The sequence below is a fragment of the Thamnophis elegans genome, chromosome 3 (genome assembly GCF_009769535.1).
Source record: "Thamnophis elegans isolate rThaEle1 chromosome 3, rThaEle1.pri, whole genome shotgun sequence".
Classification (NCBI taxonomy): Eukaryota; Metazoa; Chordata; class Lepidosauria; order Squamata; family Colubridae; genus Thamnophis; species Thamnophis elegans.
The window spans coordinates 34,555,204-34,580,547 of record NC_045543.1 but is presented as its reverse complement, the minus strand read 5'-3'; the positions used below and the strand labels follow the sequence as shown (position 1 = coordinate 34,580,547).

The window sequence follows — 25,344 nt, the reverse complement described above, 5'->3', positions numbered from 1 at the left end:
GCTCCCCACTAAAAGTGCCATACTGGACAGGAATAGGAAAAGACCCCAGGACGGGAATCAATTTTCCTTGGTAGTCCCTTAAAAGCAAGCGGGTGGGGGCTAACTTTGTTTGGGGCACTGCAGGGCAGAGGCGGGAGAACATGTCCCAGGACAGCAATGAACGGGAGGAGCCGGAGTCCACCTCCATTTGGCATGGCTGACCTGCCAGGTGGACATTGGCTGTTATCTTTCGGGATCCGGAGGAGGCCTGGTTGATTGAACTCTCCATTTCCTGCGGTGCGGACACATTGTGGCAGTCGTCTCCTCTGCGAGTTGGCCTCGGTGGTTGGCGGCGCGGCTGCGGCTTGGGTCTCTCATTGGCTTGGAAGAAGGCAGGGGCCGGCAAGGATGCTCGGCAGACTTGGGCAATGTGCCCCTGCCTCTGACAACGGCGGCAGATTGCGTTCCGGAACTGACAGGTTTGGCGGTCGTGGCGGCCTCCGCAACTAAGGCAAGACGCCTTGGGGTTTTGCGGTGCGGCCGCTGAAGGAGCCGGTTGTCTTCGCCGAGGTTGGGCACGGACTTGGCCGACGTTGTCTGGCTCCGGGTCCTCGGATGGCGTAAGGTCATCATAGTCAATGTCATGGATTTGGGAGGCCGGTGGAGTGAACGGAACATGCCCTGAGGTTTGTGAGGATAGCTGTAGCCGCTCCAAATCCGCAGTGGATTGCTCAGAGAGCTCAGCTGCTCTGGCGATCTCCACTGCCTGTAGGAGAGTAATATCGTGATGGCGGAACATGCGGCTTCTTAGATGGACATCCCGCACTCCGCACACGAATTGCTCAACTAAATTTTCTTCAAGATTTGAAAAGTCGCACTGGGACGCCACCGTGCGTAGGGCTTCTAAAAACTGACTAATTGACTCTCCCGGCTTCTGTACTCTTCTGCGGAACGCAAAACTGCGGGCAATTTTGGAAGGCGTCGGGGCATAGTGCCCCTTCAGTTTAGCCATCAAATTGTCCCAGCCTAATTTATAAGCCGGTCTGGGAGCAGCCATAGCTCTGGCTGAGGCGAACATAGAAGGTTCGCAGCAGGACAAAAAGAAGCTGCATTTCTCCTCATCGGTTTGAGCCTGGTTTTTGGTAGCAATTAAATAAGTCTCAAACCGCTCCATGAACCCTTCCCAGGATTCACCGGCGGAGCCGAAAGGAGCGAAAGGCGGCAGAGAATTCATGTTGGCTAGGATTAGTGACAGGCTGAGGAGAGGAAACCGAGGAGAGTAGGTCGTGACAGGAAATTTCTCTCAGCGTTCGGTGCCGGCGCGAATAGCGGCTTGTGGCAGCTGGCTGATAGAACTTCTCTCTCTCTACCCTAGGCTTGCGTGGAATCGCATCCCACCTTCGTCGCCAGTTTTAAATATCGGCGGAGGGACGACGCGGCAGCCAGGGTTCAACAACAACTAACTTTATTCTAAGACGACAGCGATTCGAACGACAGAACTCGCGCCAAAGGTATTTATACTAACTTTTAACCAATCACCGGCCGGGGACTAGACAGCAACGGCTGACGTCAGTCCCTCGGCCAATCAACGGTAACTTACGGCCGGCAACACCCTCTGGGGCTTTCATCCAATCAGAAGAGCCAGAGGGTGTTGCTGGCATCATGAATATTTAGTGAATACTTAACAGACATGGTTACTGGAGGAACCAGATTGGGAACCTTAGTCCATTCAGCTGCAAACTATTGGACCTTAGTTTTGTTATGACTCAAACAAAAGTTAAGAACTTAGGGAAGGTCTATCAAATTCAACAGAAAAAGGATGAAAATTCAGGGGAATTCCTAGAATGCATTTATCAAACCTTTAGGCAATATACCACATTAGATCCTGATGTTGAAGAAAAGAAGAGAATAGTCAATATGATCTTCATTGGCCACTCTGCAGATGACTTTACGGTAAAAATTACAGAAGACAAAAAGGGGGGGCAGGAAAGGCATCTCTGAACTTGTGGAATGAGCATACAAAGCGTATATTAAGTGGGCTCAAAATCTCAGAGAAGAAGGAACTTCAAAGTGTCGCTATCCTATTACTCTGAGAATGCCTTTCCTTGCATGCCTCCACTGTATCTTGCTGTTAGCAGGCCTTTGCTAGGCTGCACCTGGCAGCAGACCTTCTAGAGGAAATGGTTTAGACAGGTAGCTAGGCAGGACTTGCAGAGTCTGCACATCTAGCCACACAGGACGGATATAGCCGACCACAAATTGTTCTTGACACCTGTAGAATTTGCTTGTTTTGTAACGCTAAAGTAGGGCACACGTGAAACTTAGGAAGCATGCAGTTATCAATTCTGTTATTGGTCTAGATGCATAAATTGTAACCAATGACATTTGTAATGTTTGCAAACCTCATTTGCGTATGAAAGTCTATATATTCAGCTTTGCTACATAATAAAGTGGTCACTTCACCCAGAGAGATCTCGTGTCCTCAAGTTCTTTCTAGGATTGGCTTCGTGGGTGACCCCCCTTGATTGTTGTGCCCAGGTGCCGCCCTGGAGAAGCCGTTTCCTCCATGGACGGACTGCGGTACATCAAGTGGTGACCCCGACGTGATTTTTTCCGCCGGACCGACGCAGCCTCGCCGCCGCGTGCCTGAGACCCCATCGCTTACCCGCGCGCTCATTGTCGTTCGTGGAAACGACTGATCTTTCGTAAGTATGGGGGCGGATCTGTCCAAGGAGCAGGTAGCTCAGAACTTGGCCAGATTCTCAGAGCTTCTAAAAGTCAATTAACAAAGAAATTTGTCTTTCCTACCAAATCTGAATTACGCCAACTGTTAATACACATTTGGCAAAACTGCCCCTCCTATCCTCACCATGGCTCCCTTAAACCTGGACCATGGGTGAAAATAGGCACATATCTCCATCAGGAACCTCGTGCTCCTGCTTCGATGCTCCTGACTTGGAAAGTCACACTTGCTGCTCTTAGACTCCATTATTCTGACCCTTCTCCTGACTTTCCCATAGAACCCCCTGATCTTACTCCCCCGCCTCCTTATTTAGATCGCCCTTCAAATTTTGTCCCGTCTGTCTCCTCTCCCTCTGTTTCCCCCCTCCCTCTCCTTCTGTTTCCGACATTTCGCTCACATCATCTCCCCTTCCTTCTTCTGATCCTGCCGGCGTTTATTTTGCATCCTCTCTCGCTCTCCCTACTATGGCTGGCAGTGCTGTGGCCCGTGGTTTGGCTTCTGCCCGAGCCAATCCTTCTCTTACCCCAGATGATCTGGAACTTCTTTCTGCTTTTCCCGTTGACATAACGGGCGCTGCTCCCGTCTATGAAGCCCTCCCTTTTAGAGTGCTGAAAAATCTCAGACACTTGTCCACTATTTCTCAGATACCCACCCTTTTTGCAGCCCTAATTACAAAAGCCCTTCCACTCCAGTGGAAGCCTCCTTCAACAGCTTTTTTCTATCAAAGACGCTATAACTGTCTTTGTCGATGGGAGCATGTGCCTGGCAGGAGGATGGTACATGGCACACCCAGCTCACAGAGCCACAAAAATCTGATCAAAGAGATGAATTGGCCACTTCCATCTTGGCCTTTCAGTTATTTGACAAACAACCGTTTAACTTAATTCTTGCTAGTCTTTATGTGACTCAGATTATAACTTCTTTGTGTGAGTCTTATCTCTCTTCTTCTGTTGATTCACAACTTTTGTCTCTGTTTCTCACTTTACAAGGTCTTGTCTCCTCTCGCTGTTATTTTTTCCATGTCTCCCATATCTGAAGTCAGCCCTTCCCTGGGCCTCTCCAGGAGGGCAATGATGTTGCTGACGCTGCGGCATCAGCCCCCCCACCCCATGTCAATGTTTGTTCTGCTATCACACCTTGGGATAGCCACTCTTACTTTCACCAGAATAAAAAAGCGCTCATAAAACCATTTGGCATTACTGCAAATGAGGCATCAGCAATTATTCAATTGCCCCACCTGTAGCCAGCAGGCAAACCCTCTCCCTATGGGAGTTAATCCCTGAGGGACAGAGTGTTGCCAAATTTGGCAAATGCATGTTACCCAATATCCTCCATTTGCTCCTTGGAAATATTTACATGTTTCCATTGATACGTGTTCAGGCTACATTATGGCATCCCCCCAAAGGGGTGAAGCCACCAAACATGTTATTAATCATTCGATTCGGACCTTTGCATCGCTGGGACGCCCAAAAGAGAAATTTGGCATTCCTTATAACAGCCAGGGTCAGGCGTTGGCTGAGCGCGCCAACCAGACATTAAAACATGCCCTGGACAGATATATTGGCAATAGGGGAAAATGCCCCCTGGCCTCCCAGCAGTGCAACACACCGGCAGCCCACCATCCTCGGCAGCGACTCGTCATTTTGCAGCTCCACCTACTGCAGACACCTCCCGTCCACCTGTCTACTATCGCTGCTTGCCTGACTTGACGTGGCGAGGACCTGCTGACCTGCTGACCTGGGAAAGGAACTATGCTGCAATCCAATTAAAAGACAAAGTTCTTTGGATCCCAGGATGGCACGTAAGACCATATTTGCCAAAACCACCTATACAACCACCTACACAAACACAGAAGCAGCCTGACCATGACCAACCAACAGAAACCACAGCTTGAGGCTGTCTCTGTCTCTGACCTGGAACACAGAGCAGAGCACCCTCCACCCTCCACTCCCCCGACCGGCTGCCCTGTCTTTCGCCGCAGATCCCCCTACTATGTGTTTGGTTGAATGCTACCTGTTGTCATTATTTGAACCAGTCCGGACAAATTGAAACCAGTGTGGAAAAATTACATGATACCGTTCAAACAGTTGGACAAACATACAAAGCCTTGGACTCCTGGTGGGATTGGATGACCTCTTGGTTACCAAATTTTAACTGGTTGGGAAATGTTTCCAAGACCGTTATAACCCTTGTTGCTTTGCTGATACTGTTGTGTTGCTGTATTCAATGTGTACCCTCTTTATTCACTATGTGTAAGAATATACTCTAGCTTGGTTCCACAGAAGAATATTCACATTGTCAACCACATGGAGTTACATGAACAGTCAACCCCTTCATGGGGAAAGATCCCTTCCGCATGCCCAGCGATGAAGAGGGAGACGCTGCCTTTTAACAAAAACAGTGTTGGAATTCATTCCAGGTGTGTGTGTGCAGGGCAGTTTCTGCTGTCTGAAACACACATACACAGGGATGCAAAAACATCGCACCAGAAGCATCCTTCCGGCCTAAACGGCCAGGACTCATTATGCAGCCTCATGTAACATGAACTATGTGAGCCAGCAACTCCCACACATGCCCTTTCTCCCCCCTATGCTGTGCTGTAACTGTCTATTCCCCCTTTGCCATGATGTGATTTTTTATTGGTTTATGTGTAGAATGCTGTGATTAGCCCTGGTAGATGAAGAGGAAGAGTCTTTTTGACAAAAAGATAATAAAAAGGAAAGGAGGAGATATCGCTATCCTATTACTCTGAGAATGCCTTTCCTTGCATGCCTCCACTGTATCTTGCTGTTAGCAGGCCTTTGCTAGGCTGCACCTGGCAGCAGACCTTCTAGAGGAAATGGTTTAGACAGGTAGCTAGGCAGGACTTGCAGAGTCTGCACATCTAGCCACACAGGACGGATATAGCCGACCACAAATTGTTCTTGACACCTGTAGAATTTGCTTGTTTTGTAACGCTAAAGTAGGGCACACGTGAAACTTAGGAAGCACGCAGTTATCAATTCTGTTATTGGTCTAGATGCATAAATTGTAACCAATGACATTTGTAATGTTTGCAAACCTCATTTGCGTATGAAAGTCTATATATTCAGCTTTGCTACATAATAAAGTGGTCACTTCACCCAGAGAGATCTCGTGTCCTCAAGTTCTTTCTAGGATTGGCTTCGTGGGTGACCCCCCTTGATTGTTGTGCCCAGGTGCCGCCCTGGAGAAGCCGTTTCCTCCAGGGACGGACTGCGGTACATCATCAAAGGGCAAGAAGAAATGTAATTTTTTCTCGCCAAGACCCTTAGACATCTAAGAGTGTCTATAATTTTCTCTTTAAGAACATTCTTGATGACAGAAAGAACTAATTTTACCCTTTGGCCAGGGAGGCCAGGCTCTCCTTGAAGACCAGGGATTCCAGTTGTGCCAGGTGGTCCCTGTACAAATAAGCAAAATTAAATATTTGAAGCAGAAAAGTCCTGATACAAAATTGGTAAATTCTTGAAATACAGGTTTATTATGAACTCCCAAAGCCACAGTACTATGTTATCACTGAATGAAAATAAATGAATGAATTTACAGTTTCCCATCTATTAAAAAAAATCTGCACAATTGCATCACAAGAGAAGATAGCATAATATAATATACAAAGCCCTACCTTCATTTAGCATGCACATAGATATTTGCATGAGTCAGATGTCATGCCACTGGAATATGCGTATTATAAAAGACTACACCCATTATTTTTACAGTGTTTCCCATGTGGCTTAGCAATTCTATTACATTCTTAACATTATTAGTTGCTATTGAAATTGTTGTTGCTTTTCCTGCAATGGGTTAACACAACCTCTGGGTACCCCCAATGTCATTTCCCTTCTTTGAAAATGAGTTGCAAAAACTCACCTGGGGGCCTTTAATTCCTTGTTCTCCATTAAATCCTGGTGAGCCAAGGTCACCTTTATTTCCCTAAGGAATTAAAACAATTGAATGGAGAATGTAATGAGATGACAGATAGAGAGATAGAGAGATAGAGAGATAGAGAGAGAGAGAGAGAGAGAGAGATAGATAGATAGATAGATGGATGGATGGATGGATGGATGGATGGATGGATGGATGGATGGATGGACAGACAGACGTAGACATAAAGAGAGGGAAAGGGAGATAAAGAGATAAAAGGAGTGGAAGAGTGAGAGAGAAAAAGAGAAAAGCTTTTATACAGCTACTATTTAATAAGGCAGAGTGGCATTTTCTTATATTTGTTTGATTTCAGTTAAAATCTGCATTCTTCTTGGGCATGAGGAACAAATGGAAGTAGGTTCTGTCAGAGGATGGAACATCTTTCAGATGCAGCCATTTACATTACTTGAGTTTTAAATTTATTTTCCTCTGGGATTACCCACATACTTGATTAAAAATTTCAGTCTCCTTAACCATTTATGTCTACAAAACTCATGGACAGATGTGGGCCAGTCAGAATTTCAACCAGACTATATTAACCTAATTTACAGAGTTGCTATAAGGATACAGTGCACACAAAAACCATGTACTATATACTATATTTAGGGTTTTTTGCAGAAAACTAGAATAAAGATGGGGATCAGGGAGATATTGCAATGACTCCCTTCCTTTAGCTAACATCATTCTCTCTGTTTACAAGCTTTTCATTGTTCTTTATTGTTTTCAGTGGATAACTGTTTTTATGAATTTATTGAGTTTTCTTTTTAATTCACTTTTGTACACTACCCAAAGTCACACTGTTGTGAAATGTGAAGCCATATAAACATGATAAATAAGTAAAGATTTACAACTAAGTTGCCCTATTGGACTAAAGGTCTTGCTTATTACAATTTCATAAGCAGTTTTTGAAAGAAATGTTTGTAAAATATATCTATTCTGTGCATGCATGTTTATACCTGGAAAATAATACATAATTTGTCCCAGAAAGGATTTTAAAATGGTTTTATATCTGAACCATACTAGTAGGCTGTATAAGTACCATATATTCTTCTCAACAAATTCTCCTCAACAAATGCAGTTATTTAACAACTGAGAATTAAAAAACCCAATATTCTATATTTTTCATTTTCTCAACTTTTATTAAGGTATTACTTAGATTTGACTATCCTCACCTCCCTTACTATATGTGTATACAATATTTATAAGACACACATAGCACATAGCACAAACATACATCATGTAAAAACATAATAAAGACTTACTTTGATACCAGGTGGTCCTCTTTTGCCAAGTGATCCCTTGAAATAAATACAAGTAATAGCCATTAATTGTTATGCAGAGATATCACTAGAAAAATATTTTTCTGTATTTTGGTAATTACCTACAGCTTTTTATTTTCTGAGGATTTTTTTTCTTGTGGATACTCAAACTGAAAATGTATATCTTTCAACAGCTAAATGCTATAGGAAACAGAAGATTCAGACTTCAAGGTGTCTTAATTCTAAAGATTTTAAAATTCTTTCTTAGATTTATTTTTGTGTTATGTTATCTTTGTAAACACTAACTTCTATTTAGCAAGACCAAGCAAGAGATTTGTGCTTGCCCCCTTTTCTTAGCCAGTCAGATGAAAGCTCAGCAACTGACTTTGTCTTGGTAGATGTCTTTGTTTGCACAAAGGAGTGATTCCTGGTTACAATAAATGGGCTGCTAGTTCTTTTTAATTGTATTAATAAAAAAAAACATTAATATAAGACACCAAGGTATGTCCAGAAAGCACCCACATACCAACGTTCAATGAATTTCATCATTCTAACCCATCTTAGAATCTTTGTATTTTTAAATATAACATGAGCTCAATATTAGTAACAGATAATGTATATTGATACTAAACAGATAACCAAACCAATCCCATAAAAGTAAAATTTGCAGTTAAATGTTATCAACACAAATGTCATTCACAGAACTTTTAGAATAAACAAAGCAAAGTATTCATACAGCTTATCTATCTGCTCACATTAACTATAACTTCCCATAACAATCAGAAAGACACATGCACACACAAAGCAACAATAATTTCCTAGGCAAGCTGCAGACATTCAAGCAATCTTCTTCTGTCTTATAAAGATAATGGTAAAGATACCATAGAATCAAGCTCAACATCTTGTTTCTAAAATGGGAAGAAATTTGAATATGTTTAACTTCTATGTTTGCTTCAATGCTCCACTGGTCTAACATCCCACTGAGTTTAAATCAACAACAGCAGGGGCATGACTGATCCCAGTTGTCAGAATAGTCAGGACACACACAAAAAGAGTGTCTTGTTTCCATTGAAAGTCAGTATATTTTGTGATAAATGTTTTGTGCACATCCTGACCCAGCTCTAGGTCTATTTCTCAACATGAAGTAAAGCACTGAGAGAATCTTCCTACCTTGGTTATCATTACTCCTTAAACATAATTTTGTAGCAACTACACATGGCTCCATCCCAACCAACATCCTTTTCCCCTTCTTTCCCAGTTCCCTTCTGGGATCAAGATATGTATCTTCCAGTGGTGGGTTTCAAATTTTTTTAGAACCTCTTATGTAGGTATGGCGTGCTTTGTGGGAATGGCTTGCTAGCCATGTGACTGGGTGGGCATGGCCAACTTGTAAAATGTGGTGAAACTCACTTAACAATGCTCTTGCTTAGCAACCAAAATGTTGGCTCAGAAACTCTGGCATTTGAAACACGCAAGTCTTAACGCTGTCAAGTTACAAGACCCTTGCACCCCTAACCCTTTAGAAAAAAAACCCCAAGGGTGTTCAAACTTGACAGCTTTAAGTCTTGTGGACTTAAACTCCCAGAATTCCTCCTCTTGCTCTTCATCTAGATAATGTGTGGACGGGTGGGGGGAGGGAGCTGGAACCAGTTCTAAATGGCACTGTAGATTTGTGGAACTTCTATAGAAGAGGTTAGAACTGGCAGGAACCTACCCCTCGCATCTTCCCATCTTCATCTGAGATTGTTAGTGGTGAAAGTAAGGGTTCTTTCTCTCTTTTATTACAGGGACAAAACTATTAATGCTACTATGCTATCTTTCCTAGTTCTCTGTCCAGATCAAAGTTTTGCATCACATTAATCACATCATCTCAAATCAAAGCCAATGAATTAATCAATATTTCATATTCAGACACTTAACCAATGGATGCTAAATGAGCTTCTCCAAAATAATGCAACGCTGTTGACAAAAGTACAGCACAATAATTAGTCTTTATTTAGTTCTTTTCCCATTGATTATTTTCCTCTTCTTCCTACTATCTACCTCAGTTTGGTTTAGATATTTAATAAATATCAAAATAATAGAAATTAAACAAATACATTAGTTTTTAAAGTGAGAATCTCAGCACAAATCCCATACAATTATAGGATCTTACTTAAAGTACTCCTATATTATTCTAAATCATGCATATATGCATACATTCACACACACATAGGTCTATTATTGTAGAAACTATGTTATTAGCAAATCAAATAGCAGAGAAAATTATACACACATCTCTTCCAGCTTCTCCTGCGTCACCTCGTGGTCCATCTCTTCCAAGTTCTCCCTGTAAAAATACAAAACACTGGAATTGTTTATCACTAAACAAGAGACAAATGTAAGTCACAACAGGACAATAAAAACATTTTAGTAGAAAGTATTTTTGAAAAATTTTCTTTTCTTCTTTTATTTAAATTAGGCCTGTGTTTTTTATATGAATGGATCCTGGAATGGGGGAATTGAGAAAGATTCTGACCTCACTTCATTGCCAAAAATCTTTCTTTTTTCATGAAACATTATAATGAGGAGACAAGGTAGGATTTATATTGATTTTCAAAAACTGGTTAAATTTTCTTTCAAAATAGAGAGATCTTAAGGCTCATGCCATCATTAGTTCAAATAGTGTTTTATAGGATGGAAAAACTTGAGTTGGAGAAATTATAATTAGTTATATAAATTAAAGTTATATAAATGATATTAGTTTTATATTTTACCCAAATACTCTATCGCTTTACTGATGGTTTCTTATCCTAGGTGATTATATTATATTGTTTACTGGATTGATCTCACCAGTTGATCTGACCTGTCATTGATTTCATCTTTAATTTATTAACTTTTATTCTTCATCCCTCCCATTTCTATTATGGGAAAACCAAAAATGTCTGTAACAGAATAATAGAATTGGAAGGTATCTTGTAGGTCTTCTACTCCAACCCACTGCTCAAGCAGGAAATCATATACCATTTCAGACATATGGCTGTCCAATCTTTTCTTTAAAACCTCCAGTGATGGAATACCCACAACTTCTGAAGGCAAGCCACTCCACTGGTTAATTGTCTCATAGTCTCATGCAGCTTTATTTTTCTTGTTAATAAGGTAATTAATCCAGTCATTAGATTGCATTAAATTCTCCCAAGCAATCTTGGCTGGATTTTGGAGATTCTAGATCAGTCTCCCAAGCCAGGTAGCATGTTTGTCTAACCCTCCTACAAATCCAAGGATTGATATTTTACCGCTGGTCCAAGTTCTCCCTTTTCGCCTTTGGGTCCTCTGTCAGTGCTATCGATTCCAAAAGTACCCTGGAAGCAGCCCAAGCAATGAAAAGCAAGCAGAGTGAGACAAAAGTTATTACACAGTTTATAACATAGTGATGGAGAAATAGACTGTTTTCAATCCTGACATATCCACAAAGCTCATCTCATAACCCAGTTTTTTTCATCTCTCTAACTTTTCTAAACGCATGGGTGAATCTTTAGGACACTAGACTATAGGAAGAGAAATCCTTACTTAAAGGTGTTGATACATAGACCTTGTTTACACTACTGTATACTTTGACCTTGTTTGATAACTTGCTTCAGCTAACTAACATATTTATATTGGAAAATAGACATGGAAAGATAACTTTAATGATTACCTGGGCCTCTTGGAAAAAAATCTGGTTTGCTTGGGTTTACAAAGCAGAGTAATTTGGGGTTTTAATCATTTATGGCCCAAAACTGCATTGATGAAAAATTTGTCCTATCCCTGGAATTTGGGGTACTGGTTGCTTGAATTCTATCCTGCACACAATTTAATATTTGCATGAAATGATAAAAAAACCTCATTAAGAATGAATGGAATTCTCATTGATTCAGATTATTTTTAGAAGAATTTATGCAGAAACAAATTTATTCATTTATTTATTTATTTATTTATTTATTCATTTATTTATTTATTTATTTATTTATTTATTTATTTATTTATTTATTTATTTATTTATTTATTTGACTTATATACCGCTTCATAAGGCTTTCAGCCCTTTACAGATTTTTAGCAAATTGAGTCAGCAAATTGCCCCCACAGTCTGGGTCCTCATTTCACCCACCTCGGAAGGATGGAAGGCTGAGTCAACCTTGAGCCGGTGAGATTTGAACCACTGAACTGCAGATAACAGTCAGCTGAAATGGCCTGCAGTACTGCACCCTAACCACTGCACCACCTCAAACAAATGTTTTTATGATCTAGATTTTAGTCCATGTATTGTTATACTGAATTGGGATTGTTGCCTCTCTTTTCTGATTGGCTTTTCCTATTTAACTGCTAGATGACAGAAGTTATGCAATGAATATCTCCTAGCAGCTTTGATAAGTAACCAAAATTCACACATTTTACTAAATTAGAAAGAAGAAACTGAGAAATAAAAATATGAATGTGAAAGGGCAAAGATGCACAGGTTATAATTCAAGATGATCAGAGGACCACAGGTGATATTCCAATTAAACTGATTTATTACAATTCATGCCTATGCCTAGGAATCTAGTGAATTAAGGATAAGGGTAAACAGAATTCAAGAGGGATTGGACAGTCAATTTGTGGCTATGTAGAGATTCTAGGCTGATTCTAACTTTTTTTACTCCACCTCCAGGTTTTACTACTCCCTTCCCTCTGGATATTGACTCACTCATGACATTGTATGCTGCCCAACTATTTCCAGCTCATAGCAGATACAAGTTTAGAAATCAATAGCATGCACCTTTACAGGTGCTTCATCAGAGGTGGGGTGCTCCCATGTTCAGCCCGGATCAGGTGAACTGGTAGTATCAATGGCGGGAGCCTCCACCTACCCACCTGGACGTTTCTGTGCATGCACAGAAGCACCCGAACCATAGTAAAAAAAAAATGACAGCCCACCACTGTGCTTCATCCTGCCCAACTTCCCATTACCAGGGATTGGTCTTTACTAAACAGCCAATAGATTCTGAAATAGAGGAGACTGAGAAAAAAATAGAAGTGGACCGGTCGCTCAGTTCTGAAAACAATTTCCTATCCTCAGCATGTGCTTTGAAGTGCTCTCCTGACCCTTGATTTTACACTGTTTTACCTCATAGACCTCAAGATTTCAATAAAAGTAAAGTAATTGTTGCAAGTGTCAAGCCTGCCCATTTTGATAGTTAACATCTTAAATCTGCTGCAATTTTTAATCTTTTTAAAAATAGCTATTACTAAAAGATTTTACATGTATAATAAGTTAAAAATAGTAAATATGAAAGAGAAAGGAAAGGAAAAAAGATATAAAGAAAAAAATATCTCCGTTTTTTTCTTTTTTTCTTTGTTCCTGGAATTAGAAATCTAAAGTATATACATCTCAATACATTTCAACATATTTACCGGATCACCTCGAAGTCCATGGTCACCTGGGTCTCCTATTTCTCCTTTGTTTCCTCTGCCACCCTATGGAAATTATTTCCGTAATATCAAAATCTTTGCCCATAACAATGGAATCCTGTAATTAATGTGACTTTCACCTTGACCTGGCTGATATTTCTAGCAAGAGAATAACCAGAAAAAGGATACTAAACCAGCTGCCTCCATTTTTTTCCAGTGAGTGGCTTATTCAGTGATACAACTGGACTACATCTTATCTCTAATTAATCTCTCCAGTTAGGACTTTACTGAAGAAAACAAAAATATCTGAGATCTCTGCTGATTTCCCAGAAGTCTCTTGTAGCTCTATAACAAGCAATACATTATTTGGCTGTTTGGAGTTTTTTTCTTTTCAATTTTGAAGTTTTGGAATAATTAAAAAAAATTACACTTACCTGTCTACCAAGGCTCCCCCTCTCCCCAGGAACACCTGGAAAGCCTCTATCTCCCTGGCAAAAGCAATCAAATTAATTGAATTTATTAATCAAAGTGAGTTACTGAAATGAGTTGTAACCAGAAAGAAATGTTATTTCATGTTATTTATTAGTCCAAAAGTAACTCAAATAACTCACCTCTTCTCCGTCTATTCCATCAAGTCCATTTTCCCCAAATTCGCCCTACCGAATCAAAGAATGTAATTAATTATTATAATCCCAAAAAACAAATACTGAGATGAAATTGACAATGAGAAAAGTATAACACAGGGGAATGTGTATTCTTTTTTCTTCTGTTATATTTAAATTGTTATGTACCTTTTCTCCTGGGAATCCACGGCCCCCCTATAAAAAAGAAAGAATTATCATTTATCTAATCAAAAATTTATTCAATTTCTCAAAACCTATAGCTACAGAATAAAATGAGTAGTCAAAAAATATTCAAATAACCATCACAGTAAGACTTGTTTCCATTTTTTCTATAAAATTAAGGAAAAGTTAGAATGACCTCAAAATAAATGGAAGATAAAAATAAATTGAAAACAAAAAAGCAAAAAAGATTGTTTCTCAATGAGTAAGAAAGTTTCAATTTATCTGTAAAAGACCACAGCTTGATGCATACACTTCATTTTTTTTAAAAAATCCACTGAAATCTCACTGCCCATTCAGGGAAGATGTGTAGGCTATGATTGGTTAAGGTAAATTCAATAAATATATTCTGTTTCTAACTTCTGGAAACTTTCTTTTCTTACTCTCCTGTTCTTCTTAGAGCTTGCCTTCACCCATTGGTTCCCCACTCCATCCCCAAAAGTATTTGGACAATACTATTGAATATTTTTTTATCAGATGCTACAATGTGATTGTAGTGAACTAGTGTAAACTGGGTTGGTGTCTATTGAGAAGTCCTTATAGTATGTGTTCTTCTTCTGTAGAGCCCAATTCTCTTCCTTTACCTTCATTCCCCTTTCACCTGGACAGCCTTGGAAACCTTGGGTTCCATTTATCCCAGGAGGTCCACGTTCACCCTTTGACAAAAAAGAAAGAAGTATGAGAGTCAACATGGATACCTCTTCAGTCACAAACATATTTCTGAGAGATGGCAGTTAAAGAAAACGGAAACCTGAATACTAGAAAGGAAAGGAGATGTCAAGTTCTGTAACAAGAATATTACATTGGATGTTATTAGAATATGGGACATTTCTATCATGCTACATTCAGACAATCCTGTCAGGTAGAAGTATACAGTTTTTATAATGCAAAACATGTGATTGCAAGGAATTTCAGTCCAAAGATCATATTTGATCCAGGGCTATTGGGATCCAGTTACTTGCAATGGGCAAGGCCATAGTGTCTTTATTTCATGGAGGCAAATTTTCTTTTATATTCTTCATCCAAACACATGCACACATGCCTGCTCAAAATTTGATCAGACTCCAGAATGGCAACGAGACATATACAATGCAATATTAGAATAATGGACTCTATTCCAAAGCTTGTCTCAAACAAAGATGTTTCTCCAACCTCCACAGAAATGCTCTCAAAAATGTTTCCCAACTAGCAATAAGCTTTAGAAACACGTCTGTGTGCACAAATTGAAATTTTAAAGCTGGATTACAGTGAGGATTTTTGATACACAGTTCTGAGAAGACATTTAGTTCTCCTCCTAACATCCACGCAATCACAATCTGCCCAACATGTGCTTCAAAAAAATCCCCACTAAGAGGCTCCCTAATCCTTGATTACATGGAGCAGGATGGAGGGAGTGGGGGAGTTTACCCACACCCAATTCATCTTTGTTCTTTTCTTTTTTAGTGAAGCACCTTGTGCTCTAGACACAAAAGAATAGGATTATTGCCTCCTTAGTCATCTCCACTTGATTTCCATTAAGAGAGAATTTTGTTTAGCTTAACATTAGCCTTTCAGCATTGGATAGTAGTGTTACAATGTTTTATATGACACCCCAATCAGGGGTGAGTTCTGGCAGCCATTACTGCTGGTTTGCTCATGGGCATGCTTGATGCATGGTGCGCGTGCATGCATAGTGCAATAAAAATTGTTTTGCGCATGCACAGAAGCAAAAAACAAGATGTTGGGATTTATGGCATGGCCAAGAGAACTGGTTCGGGAGTGTCACAGGCCTGGGTCGCTGCCGGTTCCAGTGACCCAGGCCACCAAACTACTACCAGTTCGGCTGAACCGGGCCGAACCGGTAGGAACCCACCACTGATCTGAATGCCCAGCTGTTTGTCCTTGTTAAGGAACTGTGTAAATAGAGATACTTAATGGCACATTTAATCTGGATGTTTGTGTGTCTATGTGTGTCTGTATGTCTGTCTTTGTGTGTGTGATTCCAGATTCACATGGAATTTAAATGGCATATGAAAACTCTATAAGGCTTGGATTTTTTTTATTAATGTGCATAGCAGGTAAGAAAAGATAGACTGTATTTTAATCTATATGTAGCATGGAAGAAAAAAGCAAAATGTTGCTTATATTCTGCTCATCATAAACCAAAATTGTTGCAGCACTAAAGTTGTGGTACCATATTCCTCCTCCTCCATCCCTCCATCCATCTTCACAGCAAAAGTATTGATAATTTTCTTCTGTTTCCTTGCTACTGCAAGTAGAAGTTCAGGTATTGAGAAACATTTACTCACCAGTCCACCTTCATCTCCTGGATAGCCTCTATAGCCATTTTCCCCTGGAATTCCCTTTAAAACACAAAGAACATATTTATACATAAACTTGAGTTGGTATTCTGAATATCCTATATTTTATCTTTAAGCTCAATTCTGCCTTTTTACAAATAAATTATAGTAAGTCATTGCAGTGAATATCTGAATATGATCTCAAAAAAGCTTGAGATTATACATAAACAGTGTGAGTGTGTGTATGTGTGCATTTTCCCATGTTAGGAATTACAGCTCCAAATGCTCCTACCACCATTGAGACCACTTTGGCCTTAACTTTCCACATCCTCTCCAGTTCCTCCTTTAGGCCTGGAAACTCTTCAGCTTCTCATACTATTTCTTTCTGATGTTGCTGTCACTTGGCACTGCTACATCTATTACTGTCACTGTCTTCTGCTCCTTGTCTACTACCATAATGGCTGGTTGACTGGCTAGAACCTGTCTGTCCATCTGGATCTGGAAGTCCCACAGGATCTTAGCCCGCTTATTCTCCATGACCTTCTGTGGGATCTCCTACCTGCGTTTGGGAGTCTAAACCCATACATTGTGCAGATGTTCTTGTTCACAATGCAGCAACTTGGTTGTGCCATTTAGTATATGCTGCTCCTGCCTGCATCTTACATTGTGCCAGTATGATATTGGACTATCTCTGGAGTCCCTCTGCATAGTCTGCACCTTAGATCCTATCTAATATGATAGACCCGTGCTTCTAAAGACCAGATGTTTCAAGCCTTTTTCTTATGCTGCTATGATCAGTGCCTCAGTGCTATCTTTTAAATTTAACCCTTTCCAGCCACTGGTCCAATTTTCTAATTTTATAGAGAGAGAGAGCATTCATGTTATCTCATTCATTTAAAATTATATCTCTAATGCATAGATCAATATATAATTTGTTTATAGTTTCACCTACATAGCAAAGCCTTCAATAGAGTTGCATTCTATTTTTTAAATATTTCAAGTACTGTCAAGCACAGGTGAAATGTGACACTGAATATCAAAATTAACTCTAGAAGCTCCAAATTCCGAGCCAAAAACTTTTGTTAAACAAGGTACTGAAATGAAATTCATATCAATTTTAACACTAGAAATTTAAATATATAAAATGGATACCATAGATTAAAACATGCTTTCTAGATAAGACACCATGAGTACAATATAGAGATCACTAGCCGAGAGTATAGTAGAGATCCAGAGAACCACTGCAGGTGAATTCAAAACTCTGGGCATCTTTTGTATTTCTCCTTTGAACAGATCCATCTCATTCCCATAGATGCCTTATTATAAAATGTAAAACCCATGTTAAATATCTCACCTTTGGTCCAACTGTGCCTGGAAATCCTCTGTCTCCCCGTTGTCCGGAACATTTGCATGGGACTCCACAACATGATCTTTCTGCAATATTGTCCTGAGTAAAACAGACTACTAATTAAGTAAAAAATAGATTATTAAAATGCACACATGTGCACAATATTGTTCACCGTTACATTTGTGCAATATTGAGCTTTAACTGAAATAATAGCTTGGAGAATGAAAAGAGTACTGAAAACACGGAGGAGAAGAAATATTATCAATATAGTAATTGATCATATGTTGAAAAATAAATACATTTCTCAAAGATAACAGTGCTAAAACAGGCTGAAAGATAAATATATGAGCCAATTAAGGACTTCTCCACAAAACTCTAGTGGGCAGGGTAAGAGACAGAGAAGAGACCTTTTCTACTTTTTCTGGTTATAAAGGCTACTTTGGGGGTGGGGGGTCCGGCATTAATTGCCCTTTCATCCTTGGAAGATTCTGTCAATGTAACTTTATAATAAAGTAGAATTGGCTCATCAGGCATCTCCAATTTACCGCAAATTGCCAATACCAATCTTTCAAGAATGGATACACCCTAATCTAGAATGCATTATGTGGGAAGATTGAGGGTAAGTCAGGAATCCAAGAAATTGGATTCCTGGAATATTTAGTGGGGCTGTGCACACTCTGCTTGGAAGGGTCAAAGGTCTTGCAGAGAACATGGAGATGCCAAGTAACTCCAAAGCATGTTTTCACTTTCAAATCTGAAATACAATGCAACCCTAGTATATAGTTAGATAAGTTGTAGTCATGTTATATCACAGAGTGCTCTTGCAGCATAAAAGAGGGGAAATTGGCATACAAATCAGAGAACTGCTGGTTCATATTTTACCTCTACCACAGTCTCACCCGGCAGCCTTTAGCAAACTTCTTTCACAACTTTAATGTCCCTTTTCCTCAACTGTATTATGGAGTTAACAACAGCGATGTACCATACTGATTTGTAGGAATATACAAAATGTCTCGGTTCTAACATAGGTTCTAACAAATTCAGGAATTTAGCAGACTTTAGTCTGCTGTACAGTAGCCTTCAAATTAGCTTTATTGATTTATCCATCTGGGATATTGATTTGGCACAGCAGTTTCCCAATTCAATAATTCTGGACAAGGGATGAAGTTTTTATCATATTTTATTCAAGGATAACAGCCACAAATAGCCTTTGCAATGACCAGAAAGATGTGACAGGCCAGAGGAGGCTATTTAAACGGTATCTGTGTAGTAATTGTTCAGGCCATTCACTAATATAGAAAATGTTATATGAGAAGCACAAATAACGTGGCTTACATAAAGGCCCCTTCCTCTTTGAGGGAACTGCTTTGTAATTTTTAACTTTTTCATCTCTGACCTTCACAGAAGTTACATTTTATGGACAAAATGTACATTAGGTATCATAAAAAACCATGATTACATTTCTTCAAAAATGTAATATTGTTACATAATAGGTACTTGCAAATATATATCCATAATGGCATTAAGAATAAAGTATAGACTTCAGTTATTTACCAATTGCTCTGTCACTTCAAAGTCTAAATCCAGCTGATTCACTAGGAGAGGTTTATTATAAGTAAAGCCACGTCCAAATTCCAGTTTCATTGCTTCTTCAAAATTAGATACTGGGTCCAACCCAACAAGAATAAGAGCCTTGACACCTAGAGAAGATAGGAGGGGGGGGATCCATCTTGAATAATTGTTCATAATCCCTGAAGGATAATGTTCATCCTGTATTCTATCTTGTTATCTGAGAAAGGATTAGATAAGTTGGTTCTATTTAGCTTCTCCCCCTTGCACTTCATTTCTCAATGTTAAATCTGTTTTATTCTATAATCTCAAAAAGGCCACCCAGCAGCCATGTTGAATGCTGGTTCTCTGTGGCACAGCACTTTCTGGATGGGACTTAGAGGAAAGCGGCAGGTCACAGCTGCTAAATTGATGCTCAAGAGACTCTCTCTCTCTCCCAGCAAGAGAAGCAATTGCAGACTTGGAGAACATCTCCACGAGCGACCGAGGCTTGGCAAGGGATGGAAGAAGCGGCTCCAAGATCTCCACTGCAGCACTTTCCGGATGGGACTTCTCACAGGTAAGAAGAACCATCCAGTCCATTCCCAAATCACTTCAGCCCTCCTCTCCCCTCAGTTTAGTGTGGCAGGCTGCAGGCTGAATAAATTGCTTCAGCCCCGGGAGGCGGTAGCTTGAGGCCAGAGGGGGGCAGCGGCATGTGGATGGAGGCCCAGGGCAAGGCTGGAGCCAGGGAATGGTGCATTCCCCAACCCAGCTGAGGCGGGCACCAAGTGGGCAGTGGCTCCAGGGCAAGTCCAGAGCTGGGGAATGGCATGTCCCTGGGTCTCAACCCAAGGCAAAGGACAAGCAGGTGGCATGCTTACCTTTGGTGAGCAGAGCAGGTAGGACATGGAGATTAGGTGGACGGTTTGGATCACATGGCGAAGGGAAGATAGTATATAGGGCAGGGTGGGGTGGGTAGGGTGGGGCTAGCCAGTGGTCGATTTTACCAGTTCTGCAAATTGTACAAAATCGGAACAACTGGTTCACCCAAACCGGTCCAAATTGGCTGAATCCCACCCCTGGCTTTTAGGTTATTCTATATTCATTTATCGGAAAGACTTGATCAGTGTGAATATATGTATGTAATCTCAGAAATCCCAACTAAAATGGATTTTATGTCAGTATGAAATAAAGCCTTATAAAACATACCGTCTTTCTTTAGTCTCATTGATGCAGTTGCCAGTGGTCCCATAGCACCATCAATGCCATCAGTTAGGTGGATCACCACCTATGAATGAAGAGCTTTGTGTTACTAAAGATAAGTTGTGAAGTGCTCCTCAGTGAAAACATCAGCCAGTCACTGATTTGATATTCAAGAATGCCCCGAGGCTCTTAGATGTAGGCAATTAACAATTATACAGTGCTGACACAATTACTTTTTGCAAGGCAAAACACTAAGCCCAGTTCTTTAAATACAAATTATTATACAAATTATTATACTGTATATACTGTACTTCTATACACTCTCCCCTTTTCTTCTCTGATTCCAGTAGATCAGTTCAGCTGGCCAGTTTGGCTGGTCTAGCCCTGCAGGTGTAGACTCCTCAAAGTCACATACTATATGCATCAGTGTAGCCTAGATACAACTATTTGTTTTACTTCCACTATTACAGCAGGACATACATGACACCACACAACAATCACCTGTGGTGCGGGTTCCATAGAATGATATTTTGATGCAGCAAAAAAATTTTATTTTCCAAAAATGAAAATCAAGTCAACATTTACCTTTGTACTTCCAGTAGGAGCTGTTTTAAATTTATTCTGGTAAGACTTGAGGGTGTCTGCGTTGAGCACATATGGTCCATCATTTCGCAAGGCTTGGAACTTTTCAAACAACTCCGGCTGATACTCTGAGAAATCAAAGGCTTCTACAATTCCAGAGGGAGTCTGTGCCAGAAGTGCTACACGCACTGTGGGTGCCTGGTTGGGAGTACAACTAATTTTCTGCATTTGACTGATCCTGTTCAGAATATCTTCAATTGATGATTCCAGCATTCTTTGTACACTGAATATGTTTTGCCCTTGTACAGTATTTGAGACATCAAATCCAAGTATGACATCCAGATTGCAATCTAGAATAGAAAAAATGGCAAATCTATCAAACATAAAGTAAAGGGAAAGTGGCATGGGGAAAAAGACACTGGAGACATGGAGGCTGCTTGGAAAGATGGTTTATTTGTGGACAGGACCACATGGCTTGAGTCCTGAACAGAAAAAGTGATCACATGCTTCAATGTTGGTGTAGAAAAGAGAAGGAAAGACTGAGATGCTGAGTCCTTGGTTTTATCCTTCTCTGGCTTTTGATTTTGATTTTGTATTCTGATTGGTTGTCAGACTCCCATGGGGCCATGCAGGGGCAACTCTCTAGGCTGCGTTTTGAATCCAGGTTTGGTTGAGCTCTCAGATGCCATGTGGTGAGTTGGGTAAAGGGCCAATATTATCATGCCTTAATCCCATCCCCCTCTGGAGCTGAAGTGGAGAAGTCTTTATTATGTAAAGGGACTAGTTGGGCTTCTTAATGGCCCATTGACAAAGTGGGGATGGGCAGGAAGCTACAGGAAGCTATTCTGTCTTTAAAACATGTTTCTTTCTTTTCACATCCAGAGAAATATTCTGCCTTTTCAATATTTCCTAGGATATTTCATTTTTCTGGGAGAGGGCTGGGTGATAACTTCCTACAGTACCATGTAAAAATAAGTATCTAAAAGTAATTTCTGGATTTCTAGTCAAGAATAGCTGCTCTGTTTGCACTATTCATTAATATCCAGAAATACATCACTTGATCCAACATCACACTATGATCAGCTTTCTATGAAAAATCAGACAGTCTCACCATTTTGTGTTATTTTCCCCCAAACTGGTATTAACATAGAAAGACTTGAGAGACCGCCTCCTGCCAATTACCTCCTTGCGACCGATTAGATCGCACAGATTAGGCCTCCTCCGAGTCCCACCTGCCAGTCAGTGTCGACTGGCAACTACACGGAGGAGAGCCTTTTCAGTAGTAGCTCCAACCCTTTGGAACGATCTCCCCGTGGAGATTCGTACCCTCACCACCGTCCAAACCTTCCGCACAGCCCTCAAGACCTGGCTATCCCGCCAGGGCTGGGGATAAAAGTCACAATCCGTCCCCACCCGAATGATGAATGGTGTGTACTATTTTTTATTTATGTATTGTTTTATGTTTTATTGTCTTGTACTCCCCTCCCTATATATTGTAAGCCGCCCTGAGTCCCCTCAGGGAAAAGGGCGGCCTATAAATAATAATAAAACCTAAAACCTAAAAACCTAAACCTAAATTTGTGTATTAATAAATAGCTACACTTAAAAATGGACTATAGAACATACAGGTAATCCTTGACTTACAACAATTTGTTTAGTGGCTGTTGGAAGTTATAATGGCACTGACAAAAGTTGTTTATGGCTGTTTTTCATATTTACAACCTTTGCAGCATCCCCATGATCAAGACAATGAAGAAGCCACATTCACTTAACAACTGCAGCAATAAAGATTGTAAAATGGGGTAAAACTCACTTAACATGTCTTGCTTGGCAACAGAAATTTTGGACTCAATTGTGATCATAAGTTAAGGACCAAGAAGAAGGGCCTTCTCTGTATTGGTTCCCTCCCTGTGGAACATCATCTCACAGAGAGAATATTGGCCCCCATTTTGACACTCTTTCACAAGGCCCCGAAGATCTGGTTTTTACAACAAGCCTGGGAAACTCAGAGTGGGATGGATCCCATCAAGTCACTTTTTGATTGACTAATTGTTGTCACCAAGCAGTAGTTTTTGCTTTTTATTTATTTATTTACATTGGGTTTTTATCTTTGTACACCACCTGGAATCAGTGAGAATGAGTTGGGTGGCCATATAAATTTTCTCAAATGCAAATAAATAAAAATACCACCTATACTTGCTATTATGAAGTTGAATATTAAAATAAGAGAAACAAAAGCCAAGGATTGCTGCATATATAAATTATAGTAGGTGTTGTGTAGATCCCTAAATGTAAAATAAAGCAAAAAACAACAACCAGCAACACAAATTGAATAAGATTTTCTTTACCTTTAGAGACTTCCACCACACCATGACATAATTGTTCTCTCATGACATCATTCAGGGTCACCAGAACAGCCTCATTGAGCTCCGAGAGGACCTGGGGAGTTGAAGCCCTAAAAGCTGTTGTGGAGTCACTGGAGAGCTTAGTAATTTCATTCAGGTCAATGTTTTTCACACCAACTGCAAAGACCTTGACACCCGACTGAGACAACCCTAAGACTGCTGCCTCCCCATCGTCTTCTGGCTTTCCTGCTGTTATAATGAGAGCAATCTGAGGGACATTCTGGTCTTTCCTGCTGCCAGCCTCCTTCACAAAATGTTTTGCTTGGATATGCTTGACACCTGCTCCTGTGTTGGCAATTCTGCCTCCTTTGTATGTTATCTTCTTCACTGCTTCTAAGATATGCTCTTTGTCAGAGAAATCCCTCAGAAAGAATTCATCACTCACGTCAGAGTTGTATTGTACTAAACCAACTCGAATGGAATCGCCTTCATCATAAATAGCATCGATTAAGTCATGTATAAATTCAACAACATTGGGAAAATTGTCTCTCCCAAAATTGATAGAGCTATCCAGCAAGAAGACAATATCACCTTGTTTTTTATCAACTAAAAGATTTAAAAGGAAAAAAAAAACAGGTATTAGGCAGTTCATTTTAAGACATTTTGCTTTAATCAGTATGACTAGAAATGTTTGTGATTTCTGTATTCACAGAATTCTCAGATATAACTTGTCATTGTTATTGAGAGCAATCATAATGTATTTTATGAATAAGCACTTTCACAGTGAATAGCACTTTTCCTCATTCTCAGCTTTTGATATCTTATTGGTGAATAAGCTAAAACTGTATTTCAAGGGACCAATTCTCTGCACTACTAGGAGAAAAGAACATAAGAACACCTCCTACCATGCAAAAGTTTCTTGAATCCCATTTTTAAAACAATATGTCAAGATGATCAAGTACATCTATTAAATCCAGAGAAAGTAATAAGCTACGGCAATTCAAGGTCATGCAGAGAAAAGGAAAAGAGCAATTTTGAGAAACGCCTCTTGCCCCACTTAAAATAGATCAGATAATTTACAACCGGCTGGTGGACTGGTACAAAAAAAAAATAAACTGGTTTTGAATGTTAACAAAATAAAGGAGATCATTGTTAATTTTAAAAAGAGCCAGCATAGTTATACTCTACTTTGTATCAAAGCTGCAGCTGTAGAGGTGGTCAATAGTATTAAGTTTCTAGGGGTGCAGATAACTAACAATCTGACAATCTCTTTATATGTTATGTTTAGTGAAGTGTGCAAACCAGTATTTGCATTTTCTGTGTCGGATGAGGAGAGCATTACTTGGAGGTAAGGCATTTGATAAACTACAACTTACTACTTGTTAAGATAGAAAAACGTGGGTTAGACAGAATCCACCAAATGGATTCATAACTGGCTGATCAACCTCATTTGGCGTGCAGTCCTCAATGGAACTGCATTTACACAGAGAGAAGTATGCAGTGGGGTACCCCAAGGCTTTGTTTTAGGCCCTGTACTCTTCAACATCTTCATCAATGATTTGGACAAGAGGATAAATGGGGAACTCATCAAATCTGCTGATGACACCAAGATGGCAGGAATAGCCAACGCTCCAGAAGATAGGCTTAAGACACAGAAGGGTCTTGACAGACTTGAATCTAACAAAATGAAGTAGTATTACTTCATTTTGTAGTATCAAATAGATGGTACCTTGCTCAATAGTAGTAACTGTGAGACGGATCTTCGAATCCTAGTGGACAATCTTTTAAATATGAGCCAGCAGTGTGCTGCAGCTGCAACACAATTCTAGGCTGCATTAACAGAGGGATAGGATCAAGATCACGTG

General features: G+C 40.1%; 1 protein-coding gene across 4 annotated transcripts in view; it reads right to left on the bottom strand.

Annotated features, from left to right (window-relative positions):
- The window catches only part of COL6A3 (collagen type VI alpha 3 chain), a 136,795-nt gene that overhangs the window by 49,688 nt on the left and 61,763 nt on the right, over positions 1–25,344 (bottom strand). For all 4 annotated transcript variants that reach the window (XM_032212903.1, XM_032212900.1, XM_032212901.1 and 1 more), the window contains 16 exons: positions 23,483–24,085; positions 21,138–21,484; positions 20,559–20,637; positions 19,353–19,498; positions 17,805–17,897; positions 16,460–16,513; positions 14,756–14,827; positions 14,121–14,147; positions 13,941–13,985; positions 13,764–13,817; positions 13,333–13,395; positions 11,199–11,264; positions 10,199–10,252; positions 7,927–7,962; positions 6,611–6,673; positions 6,082–6,144 (listed from right to left, as the gene is read on the bottom strand). In XM_032212903.1, coding sequence (XP_032068794.1) covers positions 6,082–6,144; positions 6,611–6,673; positions 7,927–7,962; positions 10,199–10,252; positions 11,199–11,264; positions 13,333–13,395; positions 13,764–13,817; positions 13,941–13,985; positions 14,121–14,147; positions 14,756–14,827; positions 16,460–16,513; positions 17,805–17,897; positions 19,353–19,498; positions 20,559–20,637; positions 21,138–21,484; positions 23,483–24,085 — 1,865 coding nt within the window. The remainder of the gene's footprint in view (positions 1–6,081; positions 6,145–6,610; positions 6,674–7,926; positions 7,963–10,198; positions 10,253–11,198; positions 11,265–13,332; positions 13,396–13,763; positions 13,818–13,940; positions 13,986–14,120; positions 14,148–14,755; positions 14,828–16,459; positions 16,514–17,804; positions 17,898–19,352; positions 19,499–20,558; positions 20,638–21,137; positions 21,485–23,482; positions 24,086–25,344) is intronic.